General features: G+C 41.5%; 2 protein-coding genes across 5 annotated transcripts in view; both read right to left on the minus strand.

Moving 5' to 3' along the window:
• Positions 1-2,217, minus strand: part of BEND5 (BEN domain containing 5) — a 48,268-nt gene extending 46,051 nt beyond the window's left edge. Inside the window, exon 1 of one of the 2 annotated variants that reach the window (XM_032247525.1) lies at positions 1,353-2,217. In XM_032247525.1, coding sequence (XP_032103416.1) covers positions 1,353-1,578 — 226 coding nt within the window. In that variant the 5' untranslated portion in view covers positions 1,579-2,217. The remainder of the gene's footprint in view (positions 1-1,352) is intronic. The other variant, XM_032247526.1, reaches the window with a different exon arrangement.
• AGBL4 (ATP/GTP binding protein like 4) overlaps positions 1-24,408 on the minus strand; it is a 545,910-nt gene that overhangs the window by 276,251 nt on the left and 245,251 nt on the right. The window lies entirely within an intron of this gene.

The following is a 24,408-nucleotide window of genomic DNA, read 5'->3' on the forward strand; positions in this document are numbered from 1 at the left end:
CTATTTTCCAGAGACAACATGAGGTGGTGGAAAGGAACCAGACTCAAGAGGCTGAACTAACTTACCATGAGACCCTGGGCAAGTCACTATGGATTGAGAGGATGTTGGGTTCATCTTTTAGGCTAAATGTGAGGAAGCAAAGAAACTTGAAAAAAAAATAGAGAAGGTCTCAGAATTACAAAATACTAATATCTTCATTCAGTTCCTAACCCTTGGTGTTCCTTCCGGTGGAGGGCAGGGTGACTATTTGCCCACTTTAAGGTTCATTCTCCTTGCCAGCAGCAGCTAAAAAGACTGCTCCCCAAAACAGAGATGATACTTCCCTCTTCCTTGCTTGTCTAAACTCAATCTTCCTGGAACTAGCTGGGAAAGGGGGCCAGCTGTCTTCTCTTTACAAAGGAAAAGATATCTCAGCATGGCAGGAAGAACTTCAGCATAGGAAGATAAAGGGCTGGTTTCTTGCCCTATCACCCACTGAACCTCAGTATCCTCATCTATCAAATGGAGACGAGACCAGCTGCCTTAGCCCATCTCTCCCGGTCCTGGCAGAGCAGAGATGAGAGGTCCAGAGTTATTGTGACCCAGAAACTCTCTCCTGGCCCTCAGCTCTCTCACTCAGGTGGCCTTCTGGGAAATTCAGAAAGGAGAGTGGAGGCTGAGGAAAGCCTTAGGGCCTCTACCTCCTTACCTCTGCCACCTGGCCAGGGAGGGGCAGGAGAGTGTAGTGTGGCGCCCATTGCACTGAGGTTCAAGGCCTCCTCATGCTGTCCAATGTCGGCCCAGATGGGACAAGGATGTCATAGCTTCCCTCTGTGAGGAGGGACTCTCACCTAGAAGATCTGACAATATCCTTCTTGCTCCTCACTCCAAGGAGGTACCAACAGCCTTAAAGGGAGAGAGACAGACAGCTTGAGAAACTTAAGGAGACAGAAAAGAACAGAGAGGGAAGGAACTGGGAGAGAGGTAAAGAGAAGGTGAGAGAGAGAGAAATGACAGTACAAACCAGTAGGAGAAAAAGGGAAAGTGAAGGAGCGAAGAAAACACAAAGAATCAGAAAGAGGACAGACACGGATGAAGAGATGAAGACAGACTGACAGCGCGGGAGCGCCGGGGAAGCGGGGAAGACAAAGGGGACCATCCGGTCTTTTTAACTGGCCTGGCCTCTAAGAGACACCCCGTTCCCAAATGAAAAGCCCAGAGGACGGGAAAAGGAGGCAGGAAGGAGCCAGTAGTGGCTCCCCAGTCTCCTGCGTCCCGGCCCCCTGCCCCCGGCCCCCGGCCCCTCCCGGGGTCCCGGCCCCCGCCCGGATCCCACCGTCCCTCCCCTCCCGCTCGCTCGCTCACTCGCTCACCTGCCAGCGCCAGGATCTGGGCCTTGTGGAGCAACAGCGCGCCCCAGTCGTGGGGGGCGCGCGGGGGGCTCTCGGGCCCGGCGCCCAGTTCCTCTGGGCCCCGGTACACGGCGTACACCTTCTGGTTGTCAAAATCCAGCCGCGAGCGGGGGCTGAAGTCGCGCACGCACGACACGGGCAGCGCGTAGCAGACGTTGTCCTCCAGGAACCGCACAAAGGCGTACATGATGGGCGCCGGGGGCGGGCCCCGGTCGGGCCGTTCAGCCCGCGGGGCGGGCGCGGAGGTGGGGATCCGGCGGGGGGGCGCGAGCTGCGGTGCTGGCGGGGGAGGGGGCGGCTCCCCGGGACTCAGGCTCCCCCCACTGTTATTGTTCCTGAAAGCACCGCTCTGCCAATCGGCTGCTCTCGCCTGGGCGCGGAAAAGAGAGGGAGGGGGGAAAGGGGGACGAGGGGCGGATGAGGGGGGTTTGGAAGCGCACTGCCACTTGCAAAGTCAGACCCGAGCAATCACAGCCGGAGCGCGATTAGAATGGGGAGGGAAAAGGGTTCAGAGATTCAGTTGCAATAATAACAATAACAAGAGCATTGCAGGAAAAAATGCATTGATTAAAAGGTGCGCTGCGGGCAGGATTATATTGCTTCAACGATCGCGCTGTCAAATTGCATTGCAACAAAACTGCATTGCCAAGGAGAGAAGTGTGTGAGAGAATGAATGCGGGATGGGGGTGGAGACAATCTTGTTTGAATCTCAAAGTGTAAACTTGGAAGCCAGCAGAAGTTTGGAGTGTTTTAAATTTAGCCACTCTACCTGCACCCTCCCCCACCCCCTCTTTCCCAACTCCTTAGTTTGGCCCCGCCTTTTCTTTGCTTCCCTTCTTTTTGTTTGTTTGTTTGTTTTGTTTTGCAAAACTGCCAGCTCCTGCAGTGAGAAGGGTCAGTCAGAAAGAAAAATTCCCCCAGAGCTGCCAAACCAGTTCTGACCAGAACCGGGGCTTATCTGGGATTTCCAGTTGTGCCAGCTGGCTGGGGTGGTGGAAGGTTTGTGAAGAGCTGCTCTCATCTGAGGGAGCAGTGGCGCCCCTACCCTCTATAGTCTTTCTCCATTGAGGTACCCTCTCCACAGGACGCTTACCACTGAGCTTGGACAAGTTGGAATCCCGGAGGTAGTGGAGGGGCGCCCTGGGGAAGACAGGCCCAAGGCTAGTCACTTCTGGAGCACTTTGAGGAGTACAGGAATAGTGCTCCATGGTCTGTGCTCTGTCTCTTGCCAAAGAGAGCCTGGAGGGTCTTGGGTTCCCCCAGACAAGCCATGAGCACCAGCAAAGGGCTCTGTACTCATAGGAACCCTATCCCGCCCACATCAGCGGAGTTCAACACCTTCACAGAGACGCCTCTGAGGGAGTGGTTTCGTATCACATATAGCTAGTGATATTTCTGTTGCCTAGCCAGACCTGGCACTTGGCAGGGAATTAATGAATTTTGGGTGAAGAAGGATAAATAAAAATCCACATTCACCCATCCATTCATCCATCCATCCATCCATCCATCCATCCATTTCATTCATTCGTTTATTCAAAGCAAACCAATATTCACTGAGTTTATGCCATCTGCCAGATTCTGGGCCAGGTGCTAGTGGTAGAGATGAAAAGATAAACACCTGGATTCCTGGGACTTGCAAAGTCAGTGTACCAGAACTTGAATCTCAGTTTTGGGTTCCAGTGCCAAAATTAGGTAACTGTAAGAATAACATATCTTCCCATCCCCAAAACCCTTAGAATCTAGTCTAGGAATATTAAAGAAGTATAAGCAAGTAATGGCAGTAAAATGAGAAAAGCATTCTCCTAGAGGAACGCTTAGTGGAGGTGTTGGACTCAATTAAATGTTATACTGTATTGTTTTAAAGTCCATTTTAATAAACTAGCTGTAAGAAAAAACAAAGTAAGTGCACCAAGATATTAATAGTGATTTTCTTAGTTTCTTAGTAGTGGCAGATGATTTTGTTTTTCCTTGTATTAATTGTGTGTGTATAACAGTTTTCCACAATGTTTTATTACTTTATAATCAGAAAACATTAAACATTATAAAATCAAAGCACCATGTTCACATTTCACATCAGCTGTACTAACAATGAAGCACATATTTATTTCACTGTGATACAGGGAGTGCGTTATACAAGTGGATCCCATCAACATATGGTTCTCATATCCAATGTGTAGGTCAGTCCAAATTTTTTTTGACCAACCCACTGGTTATGTGGTACCAGCCAAAAATTACCACCGCTTGTTCGCAGCTGTTGGTCTTATCTTGCCCTGCATGCTTGTGAAAAAAAGAAGAGCCACTCTGAGTTGTTCCAGCACATTTACTTTCATGATTATGATTTCTTTGGACTGATCTTCAATGAGTTTTTATTTTAAGAATACATTCCTATGGTGGTCAAGGGGAAGTAATGTGCAGCAAGACTTCTGATAATTCACAAGATGGATCATGCAGAGCTGGTCGTATTTAACAAAAGTCCTGGAAGCTCCGGATTGTGTTCCCAAAATAATTTCAAGTAGCCCATGGCCAACCTCTTCTCTGCATCTAAATGGGGGTGACCCCAAAACATTACCAAGCTCATCTCTTACTACCTTCCCAGACACAGTACACTCCAGACCCCAGACATTTCCCAAGATAGCATGTTTTAGCAAATCTCAAGCTTTTGTGCTTGCTCTGTCTTCATCCTGGGAAGTTCTTCCTTCCTGAGTGCATGGTGAACTCAACTTACCCCGAAAATCAGCTCAAATGTCATCACCTTTGTGAAGCTTCCCTAACCACCCACGCTTCTCAAGCATAGTCCATCTCTTTCCACTACAATGTTTTGTCCCAGCACGTTTTATCTTCCCTCACTAGAATAAGAGCTCTTTGAGGGGAGACAAAGGCTGGGTAACTTCAGCATGCCAGGTACCTAGCACAGGGCTGGGGAGTAAATGTTTATAAAACAAATGTATTAAGGAAGGACATAAAGATAGCATGAATAACAAACCTCTTGCACGTTTTTTCTTGAAAGCTTGTTCCTCTTTTTTTATTATTATATTTTAAGTTCTGGGATTCACATAGAGAACGTGCAGGTCTGTTACATAGGTATACATGTCCATGGTGATTTGCTGAACCCATCAACCCGTCATCGACATTAGGTATTTCTCCTAATGCTATCCCTCCCTTAGTCCCCTCCCACCCCTCCCCAACAGGCCGTGTCGTGTGATGTTCCCCTCCCTGTGTCCATGTGTTCTCATTGTTCAACTCCCACTTAGGAGTGAAAATAGGACACAAACAAATGTAAAAAAACATTCCATGCCCATGGATAGAAAGAATCAATATGGTGAAAATGGCCATGCTGCCCAAAGTAATTTATAGATTCAATGCTATCCACATCAAGCTACCATTGACTTTCTTCACAGAATTAGAAAAAACTACTCTAAATTTAATTGGAACCAAAAAAGAGCCCATATAGCCAAGACAATCCTAGGCAAAAAAAAAAAAAAAAGCTGGAGGCATCACACTACCTGACTTCAAACTATACTACAAGGCTACAGTAATCAGAACAGCATGATACTGGTACCAAAACAGATATATAGACCAACGGAACAGAACAGAGGTCTCAGAAATAAGGCTACACATCTACAACCTTCTGATCTTTGACAAACGTCACAAAAGCAAGCAATGGGGAAAGGATTCCCTATTCAATAAATGGTGTTGGGAAAACTGGCTAGCCATATGCAGAAAACTGAAACTGGACCCCTTCTTTACACCTTATACAAAAATTAACTCAAGATGGATTAAAGACTTAAATGTAAGACCTAAAACCATAAAAACCCTAGAATAAAACCTAGGCAATACCTTTCAGAACATAGGCTTGGGCAAAGACTTCATGACTAAAACACCAAAAACAATGGCAACAAAAGCCAAAATTGACAAATAGGATCTAATTAAACTAAAGAGCTTCTGCGCAGCCAGTTTCTCTTTTTAAGAGTTGAAACTGAATCCCAACTCTGCCTTTCCCGTTCCCAGTGATCGGAGGGCAGAACACTGATTCTACCACTTGTAAGACAGACACATTCATGAACATATTAAATATCACCTCACCCTCAGGTTCAAACAAAGTCCCTACCCATGTCAGAGTAAATCATTCTTATAAGGAGGCAGTTCCATTTTCTGAGAACCCAGAAAGAAGAAAAGAACAGACAATGGACATGGATGCCGACAGAGTAAACATAGACTCAAATGCATTTTTCATAGATCCACAGAATAGATTCTGGAGTAGTCATGACTGGCACGGGATGCTCAAAGAGCTACCCTTGAACAGCACCAGAACATCAGTTTCTGCGTCCTGTGTGACTCACACATTCAGTCTATGGATACAGCTTAATGGAAAACCTACTATGTGCCATGCTGTGCCTCTTCCACCCTACCGAAAACTGAGTAAGTACTTTGACCTCGAAACCATAGCCCTGGGCTTTACACATACCAGAAACTCAAGATATTGATGATTTATTGACTGGTGAGCAAAGATAGTTTAAGTACAGACTTCAGACTTAAAGAGGCAATTAAAAACTTCAAATTTAACCAAATCATTGTTGAATCCCCTCTTCAATATTTCTGCCAAAAAATGGGCATCTAGAACACCTTTTATACAATTCTAATGCCAGGAAGCTTACTACCTCCCCTTAACTTTTAGACATTACCAAATATCAGAAAGGTCTTTCCTACTTGCACGTTGGTAGAATCTTTAACCTTGTAGCAGCCATACTAGGTTCACCAAGACTCTCACACCTGCCCTTCAGACATGGTAAACTTTGGAATCCTGTCTCCCAGCTCCTTGTTTGTCTTCTGCACAAACATCTTCATTTCCTTCACCTGTCTCTACTCATATGACCTGGTTTCAGTGATGATAATTGTAATACCTACTTTTCCTCTAAAGCTTATAAATCATGCATTCCAGGTACTGTGTATACATGATCTCAGTTACTTCACACCAAATCCTTGAAGTGGGTGTTATTAAATCCATGGCAGAGTTGAAAAAACGGAGAACAATGGCAAAGCCGTTTGGCTCTGGGGAGCCCTGGAAGGCTTGTGATTATATTTGAATTTTAGACAGTTTGCTCTAGAAGCCTTGTGGGGAAGGATTGGAGGGAATGAAAGTCTGGAGGGGGACAGAGGCCTGTGGAGAGGCTGACTGTCCTGTCTTACCCCTCCCCTGACTCTCTTTTTCTGTGGGCCAAATGTACTTTGCCTCTCCTCCAAGCCATTTTAATGGAGCAGAAAATGTACACATCTGGGGCAGCTTTGCAACTGCGTCTCCATTGCACTCTCTTGTTGAGTTTTGCAGAGCCTTGGGTTAATGTCAAGCTCCTTCGGTTTAGCCAGCTGAAGCATGTTCAGTGGCAGCAGTGGGACTTATGTTTCATATTACTGCATGGAATTCTCAATGTACTTTGCAAAACTATTTTTAAGGAGACCTAGGTTTTATAAATTTTTAAGGCAATTGAAGCGTGTCTTTTCAGCCTCTCTGCTAATGATTGACTATGTTTTTTCCTGATTTTGCCTTTGTTTTTCTCCTCTGATGTTTGATTTGACTCTTCAAGTCTCTGCTTTTTACATTTTAAAAAGACTTTTTAAATAGTAGTTTTATGTTCACAGTAAAATTAAGAGGCAAGTACAGAAATTGCCTTCATACCTCCTGTCCCCCACATAGGTATAACCTCCCTAATACAAACATCACCCCCCAGAGTGATACATTGGTTACAGCTGATGAGCCTACATTGACACATCATCCTCACCCAAAGTTTATAGTTTACATTTGAGTTCAGTCTTGGTGTTGTACATTCTATGGCTCAGGACAAAAGTATAATGACATGTCCACTATTATAGTATCATACACACTAACTTCATTGCCCTAAAAATCCTTTGTTTTCCACCTATTTAGCCCACCCAGCAGCCCCAACCCTGGCAACCACTGATCTTTTTACTGTATCCATACTTTTACCTTTTCCAGAATGTCATATAGTTGGAATCATATACTATGTAGTCTTTTCAGATTGGCTTCTTTCACTCAGTAATATGCATTTAAGATGCTTCCATGTAGTCTTGCCACATTTTACATTTCTTTATTTTTCTATTTTGTCCAGAAAAGTAATTTTCTGTGCTGCAAGCTGAGGGTCTGCTCAGGTTGATTCAAGAAAGGAATGTTGATACATGGCCAGGAGGATATGGAGCTACTGGGAGGTCTGTGGTGGGCATTATCCTGAGCTGGGTAGTGACATCCTAAAGCAGGGGCATCAACCCAGCTCATTAATGTGCACCCCTCATCATGAAGTCTGATTGAGTCTGCATGGAGGATTTGGGGCAGGGGAAGAGAACAGCAATGGAGAGGGGGAAGGAAGGAAAGAAAGAAATTGCTTGTTGAGCATAGGCTTAAAGGCTAATGAACATCACCTGGATACCTTATCCAGGTGAGACTTAGAAGGAATGTAAACTTGTCATGTAGATGACATATTGAAGGGCCAAAGAAATATGGGCTTGGGAATCAGACCGGTAGTTAAAACCTGGCTTTGTTACATCTTTGCTGTAACTTTAGGCAAGACAGTTCATCTCCATGACCCTCAGCTTTCTCACCTGTGAAGGTGTTGCGAGACTCGGGCCAGGAATTTTCCACCTTCTCTGTGTATTAGGATCACCTTGGGAATTAAAAAAATATTTCATTCTTAGGTTTTATCGCCTGAGATCCTGATTCAATTGGTCTGGGATGGGACCTAGGTATTGATTTTTTTTTTTTTTTTAATCCCAGAGTATTCTAACATGAGACAAAGTTGAGCACCTCTGAGTTAGAAGATCTTAAGGTAACATGCCAAGCACACAGGAAATTCTCAACAAGTTATAATTATTATTATTTTCAGGAAAAATATACAGGGCTCCAAAATGTCTATGTAACCTTGGGCAAGTCACTTAGTCACTTAGCATCTCTGAGTTATGATTTTTTTCATCTGAAAAATGACATGCCAATGTAAAAAGAAAACAGTATATTTAATCGCAGACTCTGGGTCCAAAGGTCTATCCTTATGTTGTGGCCTTGGTTAAGTTTCTTAATCTCTTCAAGCATCACTTTCTTCATAGGAATATTAATTCAACTTCACAGAGATGTTATGAGGATTAAATGAGATAATCTAGGTAAAATGCTTGGCACAGTGCCTGACACTTTGGTGAATGATAGTTGCTGTTACTGTTATGATCGTAATTATTATAGCTATAATCATAAGAACCCTGATCCTCATTCTGATATAGAGTAGGAGTATCCAATACATTTTTACGGAATCAAATTGAATACAAGAAACTGAACAATGCTGATGATTATCCAACAAGCATCCTAGAATGATTCCCTCCAAATGCTATCCCTTTTAATAAAACTCTATGGTCATGGGTCAAGTCACTAAAGAAGCTCTCTGATTGCAAGTGTTCAAGAGCCTCTGAGGCCAGAGGGCTTGCCCAAACCTGCTGCAAATACTTCTGAAATACTGTGTTTGGGGCCATTCATTCTTTCAAACTGACTTTGTTGAGTATTTTTTTAAAGAGAAGAAGTAAAACCTTCCATGCATTTATATAAAACGTAAAGTATAGAAGTGTTTATAGCATTCTAAACCCTTGTGGATGTGCATGTTGGATTGAAGTTCAGTTGGGGCAAACTGCAGTCAAATTCAACCATTCAGATCTCAGCTATCTATCTTATGAACTCATGTGGGTCACACAAGGAAATTGTTGGTTAAACAGATGATTTGGATCCCAGCATTTTACTAGTTGTATAGCATACACTCTGCATAAGCAACAAAAAGCAAATGAATTCTCAGTGGTTAAAGATGAAACAAAACTTATTAATAGAAAAAAAATCACTACAAAGAAACAATATTTGAATTTGTTTTGAAAAAGAAATGAAAAGATTGACCTACCTTGGAAAAATGTAACTTGCTTCTTGAAATTATGAATTTCATTTAGGGGCCAACCAGTTTGAGAAGTTGCCTCTGGTTCCATTTATTAAATTAACTCATTCTGTAATTTTTCAGGTGAAATGTCACTTCCTCAGGAAAGTCCTCCCTGACTCACTCCTCCCATCCCCCTCCATAGACTAGCTCCAGTCCTCGTTATACACTTTCATGGCTTCTTATATTTTTCTTGATGGAGTGTGTCATAGTATGTAATTATATGTGTATTCTATTATGGTCTATCTCTGCCTGTAGATCAAAGCTCCATGAGATAAGTGACCACATCTGTTTTCTTTATTGTTGCATCCTCATGCCTAGCCTCCCACATGAGAAACCCTACACAAACACTTGTTGAATGAGTGCATGTCTGAAAGGCAGACAGAGAAGAGAACTCCTTCACAGAGACGAGAGGCAACAGGTGTACCAAGGATCATATTCTGTCCCTCTAAGCCTCATCTTTCTCTTTGTGTTTCTGTGCTTCCACCATGTCTGGCTCCTACAATCTGAATGAAATATCAATGAAAGCCGATTTCACATTTTTCCTTAGCAACCACTGGACAGGTTAACATTTTCAAAATGTTTTTCTGAATACGAAGAGAGAACAAAATGGAAATAAATAGAAAAATGTACACAGAAGAAAAATCGTCAAGTTGACAGTCACACACGGTGGACATGCACTAATACTAATAATAACATAATAGTAGCAGGAACCTCATTGACACAGTCTATGGGCCTTCCAGGAAAGAAGATGGTGATTCTGCCTCATTCCACAAGGCTAGAGTTCTTTCTTATCCTGCTGCTGTTGGCTGGAAGTCATTGACTCTCTAACCCCCTACTTAGTTAAGGAGAACTCTGCCTCATTCTAGTTTTCTGATGATTCCAACATCATTTGGGAGACAATAAATAGGACAACCTTCCTTCAAAGACCACATTAGTTCTCTGGTTATCATCTCTGTTCATCCCAAGCACCTGGTGGTTCAAAATGCCTGCCCTTCACAGGTCCTCATAGGGCCAGAGTATACCCCTAGACTTAAGACAAAACAAAACAAAACAAAGAACAACAACAAAAAAACCCTTTAGGCTACCATTCTGAGTCAAAGGCACAAAGGAGAACATTCATTCAGAAGGTTAAGTCATCTCGGAAGTATACAGCAAACTCTGAACTGATTTTCTTAAGAATGTCTCTTAACCACACCATAAATTCAAGACAAAATCAGATGAGAGAAATGAAAACAGAACTGATTATTGATTTCCATGATAGGAACTGTACTAAACTGCCTTACATATTTAGTTCTTTTAATCTTTTCAAAATATGCCATAAGGTCAGTGTTATTTCTATCTCTATTTTTCTGATGAGGCAGCTAAGACTTAGAGAGGTAACAGAACTTGTTTACAGCTACATGGAAAAGACCTGAACCAGGGTTTCTCTATTTCGAAGCTTGGGCTGTGATGGCTGTTTTGATGTAGGCCTTGCCTCCAAGTTTCCTGAAGCAAAAAGTTGCTGAATTGACTATGGGATTTAATCCCTGTTCCCCTTTCTCGAGAGGCTTAAATTCCTACCTAGAAGTCTGAGAATTAGATCCTATGGGAAAGTCCAGTATCTACCATTCCAAGTATTTTCATCTTGAGTAGCTAATAATTCTGTAAATACTGAAGATTTGACTATATTATCTGTGGTTTCTTAAATCATGGCTTCCTTACGTCAGAGTCTGAATTTTTTAAGCTCTTTGAGGTTACCAACTTTTCAACATATTTCTGCTGTCATATATTCTCTGCTGATGGCCAAGGCATTAGAACCTGCTGGCAATCACCTCTTATTGCAGGGGTAGAGTGGAGGATTATCTGAGCCAAAAAAGAGAGGATTGGATAGCTCTAGTCAGAGATATCTCTGTGAAAAGTGTCAGTCTCCCCCAATACCTGCAAAAGAGTTTTCTTGCCCTATTATTGATTAGAGGAATAAGAATCGGAACAGAGATAATAGTAGCAAACCTTTAAGGAGTGCTTGCCTTGTGCCAGGCTTTATGTACATTTTTCATTTAATCTCAAAATAGTTCTGGACAGTAGGTACTATTATCATTAGCCTCATTTTAAAGGTGAGGAAACCAGGCATAGGGATGTTGGGTAATTTTCCCAAGGTCACACAGGAGTAAATGGTAGACATAGGATTCAAACTCAGACCATTTGACTCTAGAGCTCCAGCCATGGACTTCTGCCCCAATTCTGGCTCCTACTGAGTCTGACTCTCTAGCCTCATTGACAAGATTTGTGCTCTTCTGGCCAGGATGCGGAAAAGAGCACAAATCAGTTCTCAAAGGGTCATATACAAGTTCTCCAAGGATGACCCCTATTGGTCCAGATGAGATCCTGGCAGGCACTATCATTCAAATGTCCCAACAAGCACCCTGGAGTTCATTTATAGTTTCATTCTATGTTGTGGTGGGTGAGAGTATACTAGATTCAATCCACAGGATAAAGATGACTTTCCTTCATTGACTAACACAAATTTCTTTATTTGGTAGCAGAAAGGGATACCTATTAATGCCAACCAATATAAAAAAGTCCTTTCCCTCTAAGTTTTTATATTATAACGGAAAACTGACTCATATATACAACATACGATACATTTTCCTTTGTTCTTTTCATAGATTCTTTTAATGCTGGTGGCGAATATATTGGGATGCATAATATTAAAACCCCACCTCCCCATCTTTATTATCAGGCACATCTCTATTACCATGGAAAAGAAATGGCAAGAATAGAGGAAAAAGAAATAATCAGTTAAGAGTGAGGCATTTTTTTGCTAACACAAAGATGGATAAGAGAAAGGTGCACACAGGTACGTGGGACTCTGGCTAGTGGCCAAGGAAAGGTTTATCTCAATTGGTAGGTCCAGAAGGTAACTGGAAAGGACCCTATCCACCTCCCTGCTAACATATTCGGCCACATTTCTGGGCCATCAAATGGTCTTCAATCACTAAGCTCTGTTGCTGGCTCTGGGACCCATTCTGGAGAGGTAGCGTGGCACGTGAGGTATACAGCAATACGAAAAGTGAAAAGTGCACAGGCTTTTAACTCAGATTTGGGTTCAATTACTGCTTCATCACCAAGGTACTATGAGACCTTAGGCAAATCTCTGACTCTCGGTTTCAGGTTTTTCAACTGTCAAAGAGATCCTTATAAGGTTTTCGTGTCTAACTGAGACAATGCATGTAAAGTGTCTGGCAGGCACAGTGCCTCTAACACAGTAGGTTCCAAAAACTATCAGTTGCCTTTTTCATTCTCATCTCCTGAGAGAGTGTCTATTACTCTTTCCTTTTAGGAGGTCACAGGATAATGACAAGGATGGGACCTGAAGCCAGTTCATTTTGGGTGAAGGATTTTCTCCTCCCTGACGGCTGGGCAGTATTAATGTAGATATGCCACCCGCCATCCCTTCCTGGCCAATGCAGGCAGTCTGCCTTGTTTAAGGAAACTGGAAGCCTACTAAGGTCTGTGCTTTTATAAATTTTAGGACTTAAGCTGAGTTTGGGTTTTATTGTCTGCTTTTAAAATCATGTTCAGATATTATATATTTAAAACATGGCTTCGGAATTGTGAAACACAGTGTTCTCAATCATAAAAAAGGATGAACTATGTTATGCCTTTCTGTTTCCATTTCTGGGTTCTCTTCTTGTCTCCTTGCATGAATTTTTCTGTGATGCCCTGCCTTATGTCTTAATTCATCTGAGACACTAACTGTGAAAATGTAGGCAAGATTCTTAACTCCTCTAAGACTGTCTTATTTGTTCATTCACTATTTATTATTGAACTTTTTGGTGAGGGCTTATTATATGCCAGAATCTCTGATTAATGCTTGGGATACAGTAGAGAATCAGACAGACAATTTCACCCATCTGTCAAATGGGAAAATGAAACTTGTATTTTAGGATTTTTGATTGGAGATAATGAAATTATATATAATGGAACTCCTTATTTGGTCCCCAGTAATGCTAGGTGCTTGACATGCAATTTTCATAATAAACTTGGGAAGTGATTGTTGTTATCCCTATTTTATAGATGTAGCAACTGAGGTTCAGAGAGGGAGACTGAAGGTCCAAGTCACACACTGGATTCAAACCTGGTATGACGTCCATATGGATGTCACTCTGCTATGTTGCCTCCAGTGGTCCCGGAACACCGCTTATCATCCAGTGGGTGTACTAACTCCCATCCCCAACTCCATGCAGAATCTGGGAGGCTGTACTATTCTTGCTGCGGATATATTTGATAGCACTAAATGTGGTTTGGGTAGAGTAAGGGCTACTCAAAAGGAAAATCCAAATCCTGTTCCCTGATTCTTTAGGGACAAGATGCAAAGAAGATTTATGAAAGGTAAGGGAGGGAGACATATACATTAAGCTCACTAACTCCAAGTCATGGGAAGAACTTTGAGGTCCTCTGGCAGCCAGACTCACCAGCTCAGGAGACAGCTGGGACAGGAACTCCTGGCAAAAGGAACATTGTCTTTCCCAAGCCAACCCATCTCTGCTGCAGTGACATTAAAAGATAAAATGTTCAAAACCCTCTACCCCTCTGATTCTTACCACTTCCTAGGTGGAGGCAGACCTGAACTGCATAAACAATGAGGCATATTTTTCCACTTAAGATGTTCAGTGTCTATCCAAGGAAGAAAGAGTCTGTCAGAAAATGTTCACTTAGGGCCTGCACATTTTCAAGAAGCTGAAAGCAGAGTAGGAAGCGAAATCACTATGCTTACATTTGGCAAGAGGACTGCAAAACTGTCCTTAAGCTAAACAATAAGGACCTGTGCACCCTTTTCTCTTCCATCTCTTGTTTGGACAAGTCACAGCAAGAGCACATAACAGATTTACCAGCTAGCCATGTGTTTTTAACTTTCTGAGCAAAGCCTTCTCTTTCTCTGTCAAGAAAAGGGTCAGTCATGGCAGAGAACGCTTGTTGCCACTGAGAAAACCCATGAGGGTTACCAGAATGATAAGACAGACACAAATGAAGAAAGGCAGACTTTTGCATGCAAAAAAAGGGAAAAAAATCTTTTCCTTGGCATAGAGAAATTTCATCCTGAAGGTTCTTTTTTCCCTTTTTTTGGCAATGTGATAAACACCTTAAAATAGAGTTATGAAACAGAAACAGATTCTTTAGAAGGAGGAAACCAAGACTAGTGACCTCAGAGAATTTATATACCAAACCTCTCATTCTATAGAGTTTGTTATTGACTGCTATGGTTTGAATGTACCCCTCAAAGTTCATGGGCTGGGAACTTAATCCCCAGTACAACAGTGTAGAAAGGAGGGATATTTAAGAGGTGATTAGATCATAAGTTTCTGCCCTCAGGAATGTATTAATATCATTACCTCAGGAGTGGGCACATTATTACAAGAGTGAGTTTATTATAAAAATGAGTTTGAGCTGGGTGTGGTGGCACATGCCTGTAGTCACAGCTACTTGAGAGTCTAAGGCAGAGGATGGATTGAGCAGGGAGTTTAAGACCAGCTTGGGCAACATAGCAAGACCTCATCTATGAAAAAAAAATGAGTTTGTCCCTCTCTCTCATCAGTCTCATCTATCTTGCCATGTGATGCCCTCCACCATCCTATGACATAGCAAGAAAGCCCCTCAACTTCCTGGCCTCCAGAACCAGGAGCCAAATAAGCTTATATTGTTTATAAATTACCTAGTCTGTGGTATTTTATTATAGCAGCACAAAACTGATTAAGACAGGATCAAATCAGTACTGAAGCTCAGCTTCCAGTGGGCCTTTTCCATGTCCTCCATTGCTCTGCATTCCTTTGATTACAACGAAAAGCCTTTAGTAAAAGGCAATCTCATTCATCCTCAGGGCATTAGCTCACCTAGTCTTAGATAAACATGTCAGCATTTTCCAGGTTTAGCATTAGAAGAAGCCTTTTAGCTGAGGGGGTGGGTGGGAGTGGACCAATTAATCTCTTCTCTAAATCACCTTCTCTTTAGAGTCTATCTCTAGTCCTGCCACCATTTCCATGCTGCCCTCCCCCACCACTACCCTCCATTCCCCAAACCCCACCAAGGGGTTCTGTTAATTCTCTAACATTTGAGCCAAAGAATGAACCCAACTTATTTTGGGGGTTGCCTTAAGAATAGCTGAGGAAGTCTGAACTTACAAAGAGATTTTACTAAAACAGAGGTAAGAGAAAAGGCAGTGGAATGTAGTGGAGTGAGCTGAAATCAGAAAAATCTGGTTTTAAATCTCAGCTCTACAGCCCATTAGCTGTGCAGATCTGAGCAAGTCACTTGACTTGTTAGGTTTTCTCCTTTGTTGGGTATGGAGATAAAATTAAACAGCATACAGAAGGCATCTCAGATCTTTGCATACAGTAGGCACTGGTGTTCATAAAACATTTTAAAAAGTTTGATTTAGAAAGCATGGGTTTATGGTCAATCATTCAAAAAACATTTCCCGAGCCACCTTATCTGTGCCAGACTCTAAACTAAGTGTTGGGACAGAAACAAACAAGAAATGGTCCTTACCCTGCAGGAAATAATTTTTAATGGGTGTTATGGGTTTCATTGTGTCCCTAAAAAGATATGTTGCAATCCTAACCCCCAGAATTTGTTAACGTGACTTTATTTGAAAACAAGGTATTTGCAGATATAATCAAGTTAAGATGAGGTCATTAGGCTGGGGCCTAGTTCAATATGACTTGTGTCTTATAAAATGAGAAAAATACCACATGAAGGCAGAGACACATAGGAGGAATACCATATGATGACAGAGGCAGAGATTTAAGTAATGTAGCTGCAAACAAACTAAGGAACACCAAAGGATCAATGGCCACCATCAGAAGCTAGATAAAGACAAGGAAGGATTCTACCCAGAATCTCAGAGGGAGCCTGGCTCTGCTGACACCTTGGTTTTGGACTTGTATCCTCTAGAATAGTGAGAAAATAAATTTCTGTTGTTTTTAAGTGACCCAGTTTGTGGCACCCCTAGGAAACCAATAGAATTGGGAGATATGCAAGGGAGCAAATGCAATAATTCCAATAGGATAAGTGATATAACACCAAATGAGTTCCCTGAGCTGTGCCTATTACATTTGTTAATTTATGTAATCTTGGTTAAGCCAGGAAATCTTGTGAGCCTTGATGGAGATATGCATAAATAGAGGTAGTTTGTCCAGGAAAAGGACAGACAGTTCATGTCTGCCTGAGGAAGCCAGGGAAGGTTTCCCAAAGAGGATAATTGGAGCTGATACCTCAAGGATGAGTAGAAGGTTAGCAGGTGTGGGAAAGTGCAGAGGGAAAGACACCATTCAAGCTCTAGAGCCTAGTGTAGAAGCAGAAAAGTATGAACTAGCTTTAAAATTTTTAGAAAGCTACAAATATTTAAGAACTGCTGGAGTATGGTGCTGATATTCATCTGCCTTCTAGACCCTCTTCTTCACCTTGCTGTCCCACAGATACCACCTATTCAAAAGAGCCCAAATTGAGCTAGACCACTGTTTCTATCCCCATTCACACTCCATACATGTTCTCCTTTTGCCTTCTCTTACTTGGTGAATGCCCCGACTACCTACCCATGTAGCCCAGCTAAAAGTCTCTGAGTGCCTGCATGTCTTTGACTTCCTTTTCATCTCTGGTTTACACAATCATTTTTGAGCTTTACTGTCTCTGATTCTGATAGCTTCTCACTTGGCACAAGCTCCAAACTCTCCAGCTGTGTCTCTAGGCCATATTCCTTCCAGCTAAGTCTCTCTGCCAGATAATTAATGACCTGTAAACAAATGCTTAACTGCACCAGGGGAGCGCATATTTAAAGAAACTTTATGATAAAGCAAAGGATCCTTTTCATAACATGAAGAACATGTCTCTCAAAAACTTTCCCCCATCCTCAATTTAACATTTAATCTGAATTTTCATTTTACATATTAAATCTAAAGATCTCTAATAGCTGGACCCCAAAAATAAAAGAACAAAGATCACCTAAGAGACAGATGGTATTACCCTGAGGTTTATCCATGTCAGGTACTTCCTAAAATACCTCTCTTTTCTCTCTAAGTCCAGCCCCTCTGGCCTTCAGACTCAAGACTTTGGCACCTGCTGGGAGAAAGAAAATTTTGGCTCCTGGGAAGAAGGGGAAAGAGATGTGACTTTATTAAGAATATAATATATGCCTGGCTCTTTTATTTATGTTCTCTCATTTTACTCTTCACAACAGTTCCATGGACTGCTTGCCACCCATTGATAAAAAAGTTAGGTACCTTACACAAGGTAGTAGTAGCTTATAAAGGGGAATGACTGACATTGAAGGGGGTGCCTGAATTAAATATAATAACATTATTATCTCTAAGCACACTCTTGCAAGTTGTTTAGATTATCTAGTCAGCTTCAATGCCTTTTTAAAGCGGGTAGGAAGTCATCAGTGAGAGAATATGCCTGGCCATGCTGATTCCTCAGGAGTGGGCCAGGCACATCCACCTTGGTGGTCAAGAAGCCACAGTGAAAACTTTTCTGTTTGCTGCTGCTTCGGGGATCTACCCTTGTGCTGGGAGCCAGGGTTAGGTGCTTGTGGAGGAGGGGCCAATCCAGCCACATAGAAGCTTCAGAGAGGAAGCACCTTGGCTGGGATCTGAAATTGAGCCCTCTCTAGGGAGTTTGAAAAGGTAGTTTTTGTGCAATTCTTAATCTCCCAGCTGTTTCAGAAAGAGGAAGCACAGCAATATTTTTAGAATAGTTAGCGGGGTGTGACAAAACCCAGAGACTGTACCCACAGGAACTCTCTCCCTGCTCATTTGTTTCAGAAAACATTTGGTATTCAAGGAGCGCCTGCCCCATTCCAGGCCCTGTGCTCTCCCCTGGATCTTTGGAGGGCTGCTTTATATATGCACTTACACATGCCCAAGTCTTTCCCAGCTTCAAAAAGCAACAATGGCCACACCTCTAAACCCTCACTCATCCCTGTCTCTCCCTCAATTACCTCCTTCTTTCTTCCTCGGCAAAAGCAGAACTTTTTGGAACAAAGTGCTATGCATAGTTATTATCAACATCCACTCACTCCCATTCACTTCTCAACTCCACTGCGGTCTGGCCTTTGCCACTACCGAACCTACTCTCCAGAGTCACCAATGAGTTACTGATTCAAGGACACTTTGCTTCATTTGGTCTCTCAGGAGCATTCACACTGCTGACCTTGCCTTTAACCAGAAAACGTTTTTTCCTCCTGATTTCAGTAATCTTTAAGTTTTTCTGACCTCTTTGATAAGCTTTAGTCTCCATGTAGGCTCCTCTTCCTTGACCCCATTTCTGATGTCAATAGTCCTCAGAATTTTTTTGCAGGTCTTCCGGCCTTTTTTCTGTGTATGCACACACCTAGTGCAGGCTTCTGAGCTCCCGTTACATAGGCATACAGCTGCTTACTAGACATATCAACTTTAAGGTCTTAATGGCGTCTCAAATATTTCAAATCCATCTCTTCAAACTTTTCTCTTGAAGCTTGCTTCTCCTCAAATGTTTCCTATTTTAGTAAAGAGTACTATCATCCACCCAAAGATCAGGTTAGAAACCAGTGAGTCACTCTTGACTCCTACTGTCCTCTCACCTCTTAGTCATCAACTCCCATGGATTCTGAACCATATATATCTTTCACATCTATTTCTCTTCTTCTCCACTATATCCTAGTTCAGTTGTTGTTTCCCTGCTCTTAATCTTACTCCTTCCCAATGCATTCCCCAAACCAGAATGATCATCCTCAAATGCAAATTTGATCATGTTACTCCTCAAAAAAGACCTTCCAAAAGCTTCTCATCTAACTTTGGATAAAGTCCCACCTGATTTTAATCCTATACAATCTCTATCCGCTACCAACTCTCTGGGCTCAACTCATGCTGTGTATTCCCTTATTCTCTTTGCTTCAGTCAAACTGGCTGCCACTTTGTTCTTCTCTTCCCCGCCCCCCCTTTTCCTCAAACTCTTTTGTTCCTTTTTCTTCTTTCTTTAACTTTTTATTTTTAGATAATTATAGATTCACATATAGTTCTAAGAATAATCGAGAGCTATCCTGTATACCCAGTTTCTCCCAGTGGTAACATCTTGCATACTGGAGTACAGTATCACACCCAGAAAGTTGTCATTGTTATAATCCATTGACATTACTCATATTTCATCAGTTTTACATGTATTCATTTGTGTATATGTATGTGTATTTAGTTCTATGCAATCTTTTTTTTCTTTGAGATGGAGTCTCACTCTGTTGTCCAGGCTGGAGTGCAGTGGCAAAACCTCAGCTCACTGCAGCCTCTGCCTCTCAGGTTCAAGTGATTCTCCTGCCTCAGCCTCCTGAGTAGCTGGGATTACAGGCATCTGCAACCACACCCAGCTAATTTTTGTATTTTTTTTTTTTTTAGTAGAGACGGGGTTTCACCATGTTGGCCAGGCTGTTCTCGAACTCCTGACCTCAGGTGATCTGCCCGTCTTGGCTTCCCAAAGTGCTTGGATTACAGGTGGGAGCCACTGGGCCTGGCCAGCTCTATGCAATTTGTTCATGTGTAGGTTCATGTGACTACCATCACCATCAAGATATAGAACAGTTCCATGACAAAGATCAAACTGGCCTTTTTCTGGTGCCTTCAATGAGTCAACTTCCTTTTACTTATAGGTATTCACATAAGCTGTTCCCTCTACTTATAATGATTTCCCCTAGTGCCATTCATTTGTCCAATTACTATTTTTCAGGCCCCAAATTAAACATTAATTTCCCAAAAGGACTTTTTCTAATACCACACTTGGTTAGGACCCTTGTTCTCTATTGCAGTAGTACCCTATACTTCTTCTGTCCTATCAAAGCACCTATTTTCTCACCTCTGCATTGATATTAGCCTGCGTGAAGGCAGAGGTTATGTGTGGCTTGTTTACTTCTATATCTCCAATATCTAGCATAGTACTTACAACTGGGGAATTCCACAATTAAAAGAGGTAGCAATAATGAACTCATAAAAACTGATGAATCCAGTGGAGCTTTTTCCCTTAAGGGGCTCCCAGTCATAAAACAGGCCACTCTAAGACAGTGAATTGAATTAGTATTGCCTTGGAAGGAAGCACTGGAGGTTGTGGGGATCCAGAGTACCCATTTTCTCCCCAGCTTATACAGAGTTGGGCATAGCCAGGACCAGAAGAATCCTTGAGTGTCTATGTTCACGTGCCCAGAATCCTCCAGCACAGTTTAGCAGGTCAGGTAAGTGGAGCAGACACTGTGGTTATGAGTATAAAGACATGATTTCAAAGATCTCAACTGGATAATTTTCTCAGCTCTGTAACCATAGACTGAAAGCAATCTTGGTTACAGATTGGGTCCCACACTATGAATCCTGAACTTGGCCACAGAATGTCCCTGATCCAGCCATAGATCTTAACACTGTCCAACCATGTGATACATATAGCATCTTCCACAAGGAGAACAGGTAAGATAAAGGCAAATCTCCATAGTGGGAAGATAGCAGCCCACTCTGACACAGGAAAGCAGAGTTTGAATCGCATGTCGTACTAGGGGTCAATGACATACACACTCTAAGAAGAGAAATATAATTATTAAGTCTCGAAGACTTAAACCTGGAAGGGCCCTTAAAGGCAATATGCCCCTGTACGTGAAGTTTAAGGATGTAGAAAACAGAAACTCAGCTTACTGAACATAGCAGTAAAATGTTAACCTTTCATAGCTAGCTTCAGACCCAAAACCCTTGTTTCATTTCAGAATCCTCCCTAATTAATTTTGCCAAAGCACAATGACTTTTCTTATTTTAACAGTTTATAAGGAAAAGGTGGTTTTTGGTTACATGGGTAAGCTCTTTAGAGGTGATTTCTGAGATTTTGGTGCACTCATCACCCGGAAAGTATATACTGTACCCAATGTGTAGTCTTTTCTCCCTCACCCTCATCCTACCCTTCTTCCCAAGTCCCCAAAGTCCATTATATCATTCTTAGGCCTTTGCATCCTTGTAGCTTAGTTCTTATATTCTTATAAGTGAGAATATGCGGTTTGATTTTCCATTTCTGAGTTACTTCACTTAGAATAACAGTCTCCTACTCCATCCAGGTTGCTGCGAATGCCATTATTTCATTCCTTTTTGTGGATGAATAGTATTCCATAGTGTACACACACACACACACACACACACACACACACACACACACATTTTCTTTTCTTTTCCTTTTTTTTTCTTTTTTTTTTTTTGAGACTGAGTCTCACTCTGTTCCCCAAGCTGGAATGCAGTGGCACAATCTCAACTCACTGCAACCTCTGCCTTCTGGGTTCAAGCGATTTCTGGCTAATTTTTGTATTTTTAGTAGAGACAGAGTTTAATGATGTTAGCCAGGGTGGTCTCAAACTCCTAACCTCAAGTGATCTGCTCACCTTGGCCTCCCAAAGCTCTAGGATTACAGGTGTGAGCCACCATGCCCTGCTCATATACCAGATTTTCTTTATCTACTCATTGGTTGATGAGAATTTAGGCTGTTTTTATATTTTTGCAGTTGCAAATTGTGCTGCTATAAGCATATGTGTGCAAATGTCTTTTTCATATAATGACTTCCTCTGGGCAGTAGGATTGGTGGATTAAATGGTAGTTCTACTTTTACTTCTTTAAGGACTCTCCATACTGTTTTCCAGGGTGGTTGCACTAGTTTACATTCCCATCAGCAGTGTAAAAGTGTTCCCTTTTTTACCACATTCATGCCAACATCTATTATTTTTTAGTTTTTAAATTATGGCCATTCTTGCCAGGAGTAGGGTGGTATTTCATTGTGGTTTTGATTTGCATTTTCCTGATAATTAGTGATGTTGAGCATTTTTTCATGTTTGTTGGCCATTTGTATATCTTCTTTTGAGAATTGTCTATTCATGTCCCTAGCCTACTTTTTGATGGGGATTTTTTTTTTCTTGCTGATTTGTTTGAGTTCCTTATAGAGTCTGGATATTAGTACTTTGTCCGATGTACAGTTTGAAGATTTTCTCCCAATCTGTGGGTTGTCTGTTTATTCTGCTGATTATTTCTTTTGCTGTGTAGAAGGTCCCATCTATTTGTCTTTGCTATTGTTGCATTGCTTTTGTTTTTGTTGCATTTGCTTTGTTTTGTTGCATTTGCTTTCCTGGTCATGAACTCTTTGCCTAAGCCAACGTCTAGAAGAGTATTTCTGATGTCATCTTCTAGAATTTTTATGGTTTTAGGTCTTAGATTTAAGTCTTTGATCCATTTTGAGTGATTTTTGTAAAAGGTGAGAGATGAGGATCCAGTTTCATTCTTCTACATGTGGCTTGCCAATTATTCCAGCACCATTTGTTGAATAAGGTGTCCTTTCCCCACCCACTTTATGTTCTTGTTTGCTTTGTCAAAGATCAGTTGGCTGTATTTGGCTTTATTTCTGGGTTCTCTGTTCTCTTCCAAGGGTCTATATGCCTATTTTTATACTGGTACCATGCTGTACCATGTAACTGTAGCCTTGTAGTATAGTTTGAAGTCTGGAAATGTGATGCCTCCAGATTTATTCTTTGCTTAGTCTTGCTTTGACTATGCAGGCTCTTTCTTGGTTCCATATAAATTTCAGGATTGTTTTTTCTAGGTCTGTGAAGAATGATGATGGTATTTTGATGGGAATTGCATTGAATTTATAGATTGCTTTTGGCAGCACGGTCATTTTCACAATATTGATTCTACCCATCCATTAGCATGGACTGTGTTTTCATTTGTTTGTTTCATCTGTGATTACTTTCAGCAGTGTTTTGTAGTTTTCCTTGTAGAGATCTTTTACCTCCTTGGTTAGATATAAACCTAAGTATTATATTTTATTTTTTCCAGCTGTCGTAAAAGGAGTTGTGTTCTTTTTTTGAATCTCAGATTGGTTGTTGTTGGTGTGTAGCAGTGCTACTGATTTGTGTACATTGATTTTGTATCCTGAAACTTTAGTGAATTCATTTAACAGATCTAGGAGCTTTCTGGATCAGTCTTCAGGGTTTTTTAGGTATACAATCACATCACTGGCAAACAGTGAGAGTTTAACTCCCTCTTTACTAATTTGGATGCCTTGTATTTCTTTCTCTTTTCTGATTGCTGTGGCTGGGACTTCTAATACTATGCCGAATAGAAGCAGTGAAAGTGGGTATCCTTGTCTTGTTCTAGTACTCAGGGGGAATGCGTTCAATGTTTCCCTGTTCAGTATAAATGTTGGCTGTGGGTTTGTCATAGATGGCTTTTATTACTTTGAGAAATGACCCTTCTATGCTGATTTTTCTGAGGATTTTATCATAAACAGATGCTGGATCTTGTCTAATGCTTTTTCTGTGTCTATTGAGAGGATTATGTTTTTTTTTTTTTTGTCTTTAATTCTGTTTATGTGATGTATCACATTTATTGACTTGCATATGTTAAAACATCCCCACATCCCTGGTATGATCCACACATCACCACTTGACCATGATATATTATCTTTCTGATATGCTGTTGGATTCAGTTAGCTAGTATTTTTTTTTTTTTTTGAGGATTTTTGCATCTATGTTCATCAGAGATATTGGTCTATTGTTTTCTTTTTTTGTTATATCCTTTCCTGGTTTTGGTATTAAGGTGATATTGGCTTCATAGAATGATTTAGGGAGGATTCCCTCTTTTTGTACCTTTTGGAATAGTTTCAGTGGGATTGGTAGCAATTCTTTGAATTCTGATACAATTCAGCTGTGAATACAGCTGGTCCTGGACATTTTTTGTTGGCAACTTAAAAAATTATTGTTTCAATATCACCGTTGTTACTGATCTGTTCAGAGTTTCTGTTTCTTCCTGGTTTAATCTTTGAGGGTTGTACATTTTCAGGAATTTATCCTCTCATCTAGGTTTTCTAGTTTTGTACATAAAGTACTCACAGAATCCTTGAATAATCTTTTTTTTTGGCATTCTTAACAAAAATCCATAACCCCAGTTTATTAATGAGGAAAACAACAGACAAACCCAGACTGGGGCACCTTTAATAGGATACTGGGCCAGTTCTCCTCAAGACTCTCAAGGTCATGAAAA

The sequence above is a fragment of the Sapajus apella genome, unplaced genomic scaffold (genome assembly GCF_009761245.1).
Source record: "Sapajus apella isolate SASKATOON/1434 unplaced genomic scaffold, GSC_monkey_1.0 scaffold62, whole genome shotgun sequence".
In the NCBI taxonomy this organism is placed as follows: domain Eukaryota; kingdom Metazoa; phylum Chordata; class Mammalia; order Primates; family Cebidae; genus Sapajus; species Sapajus apella.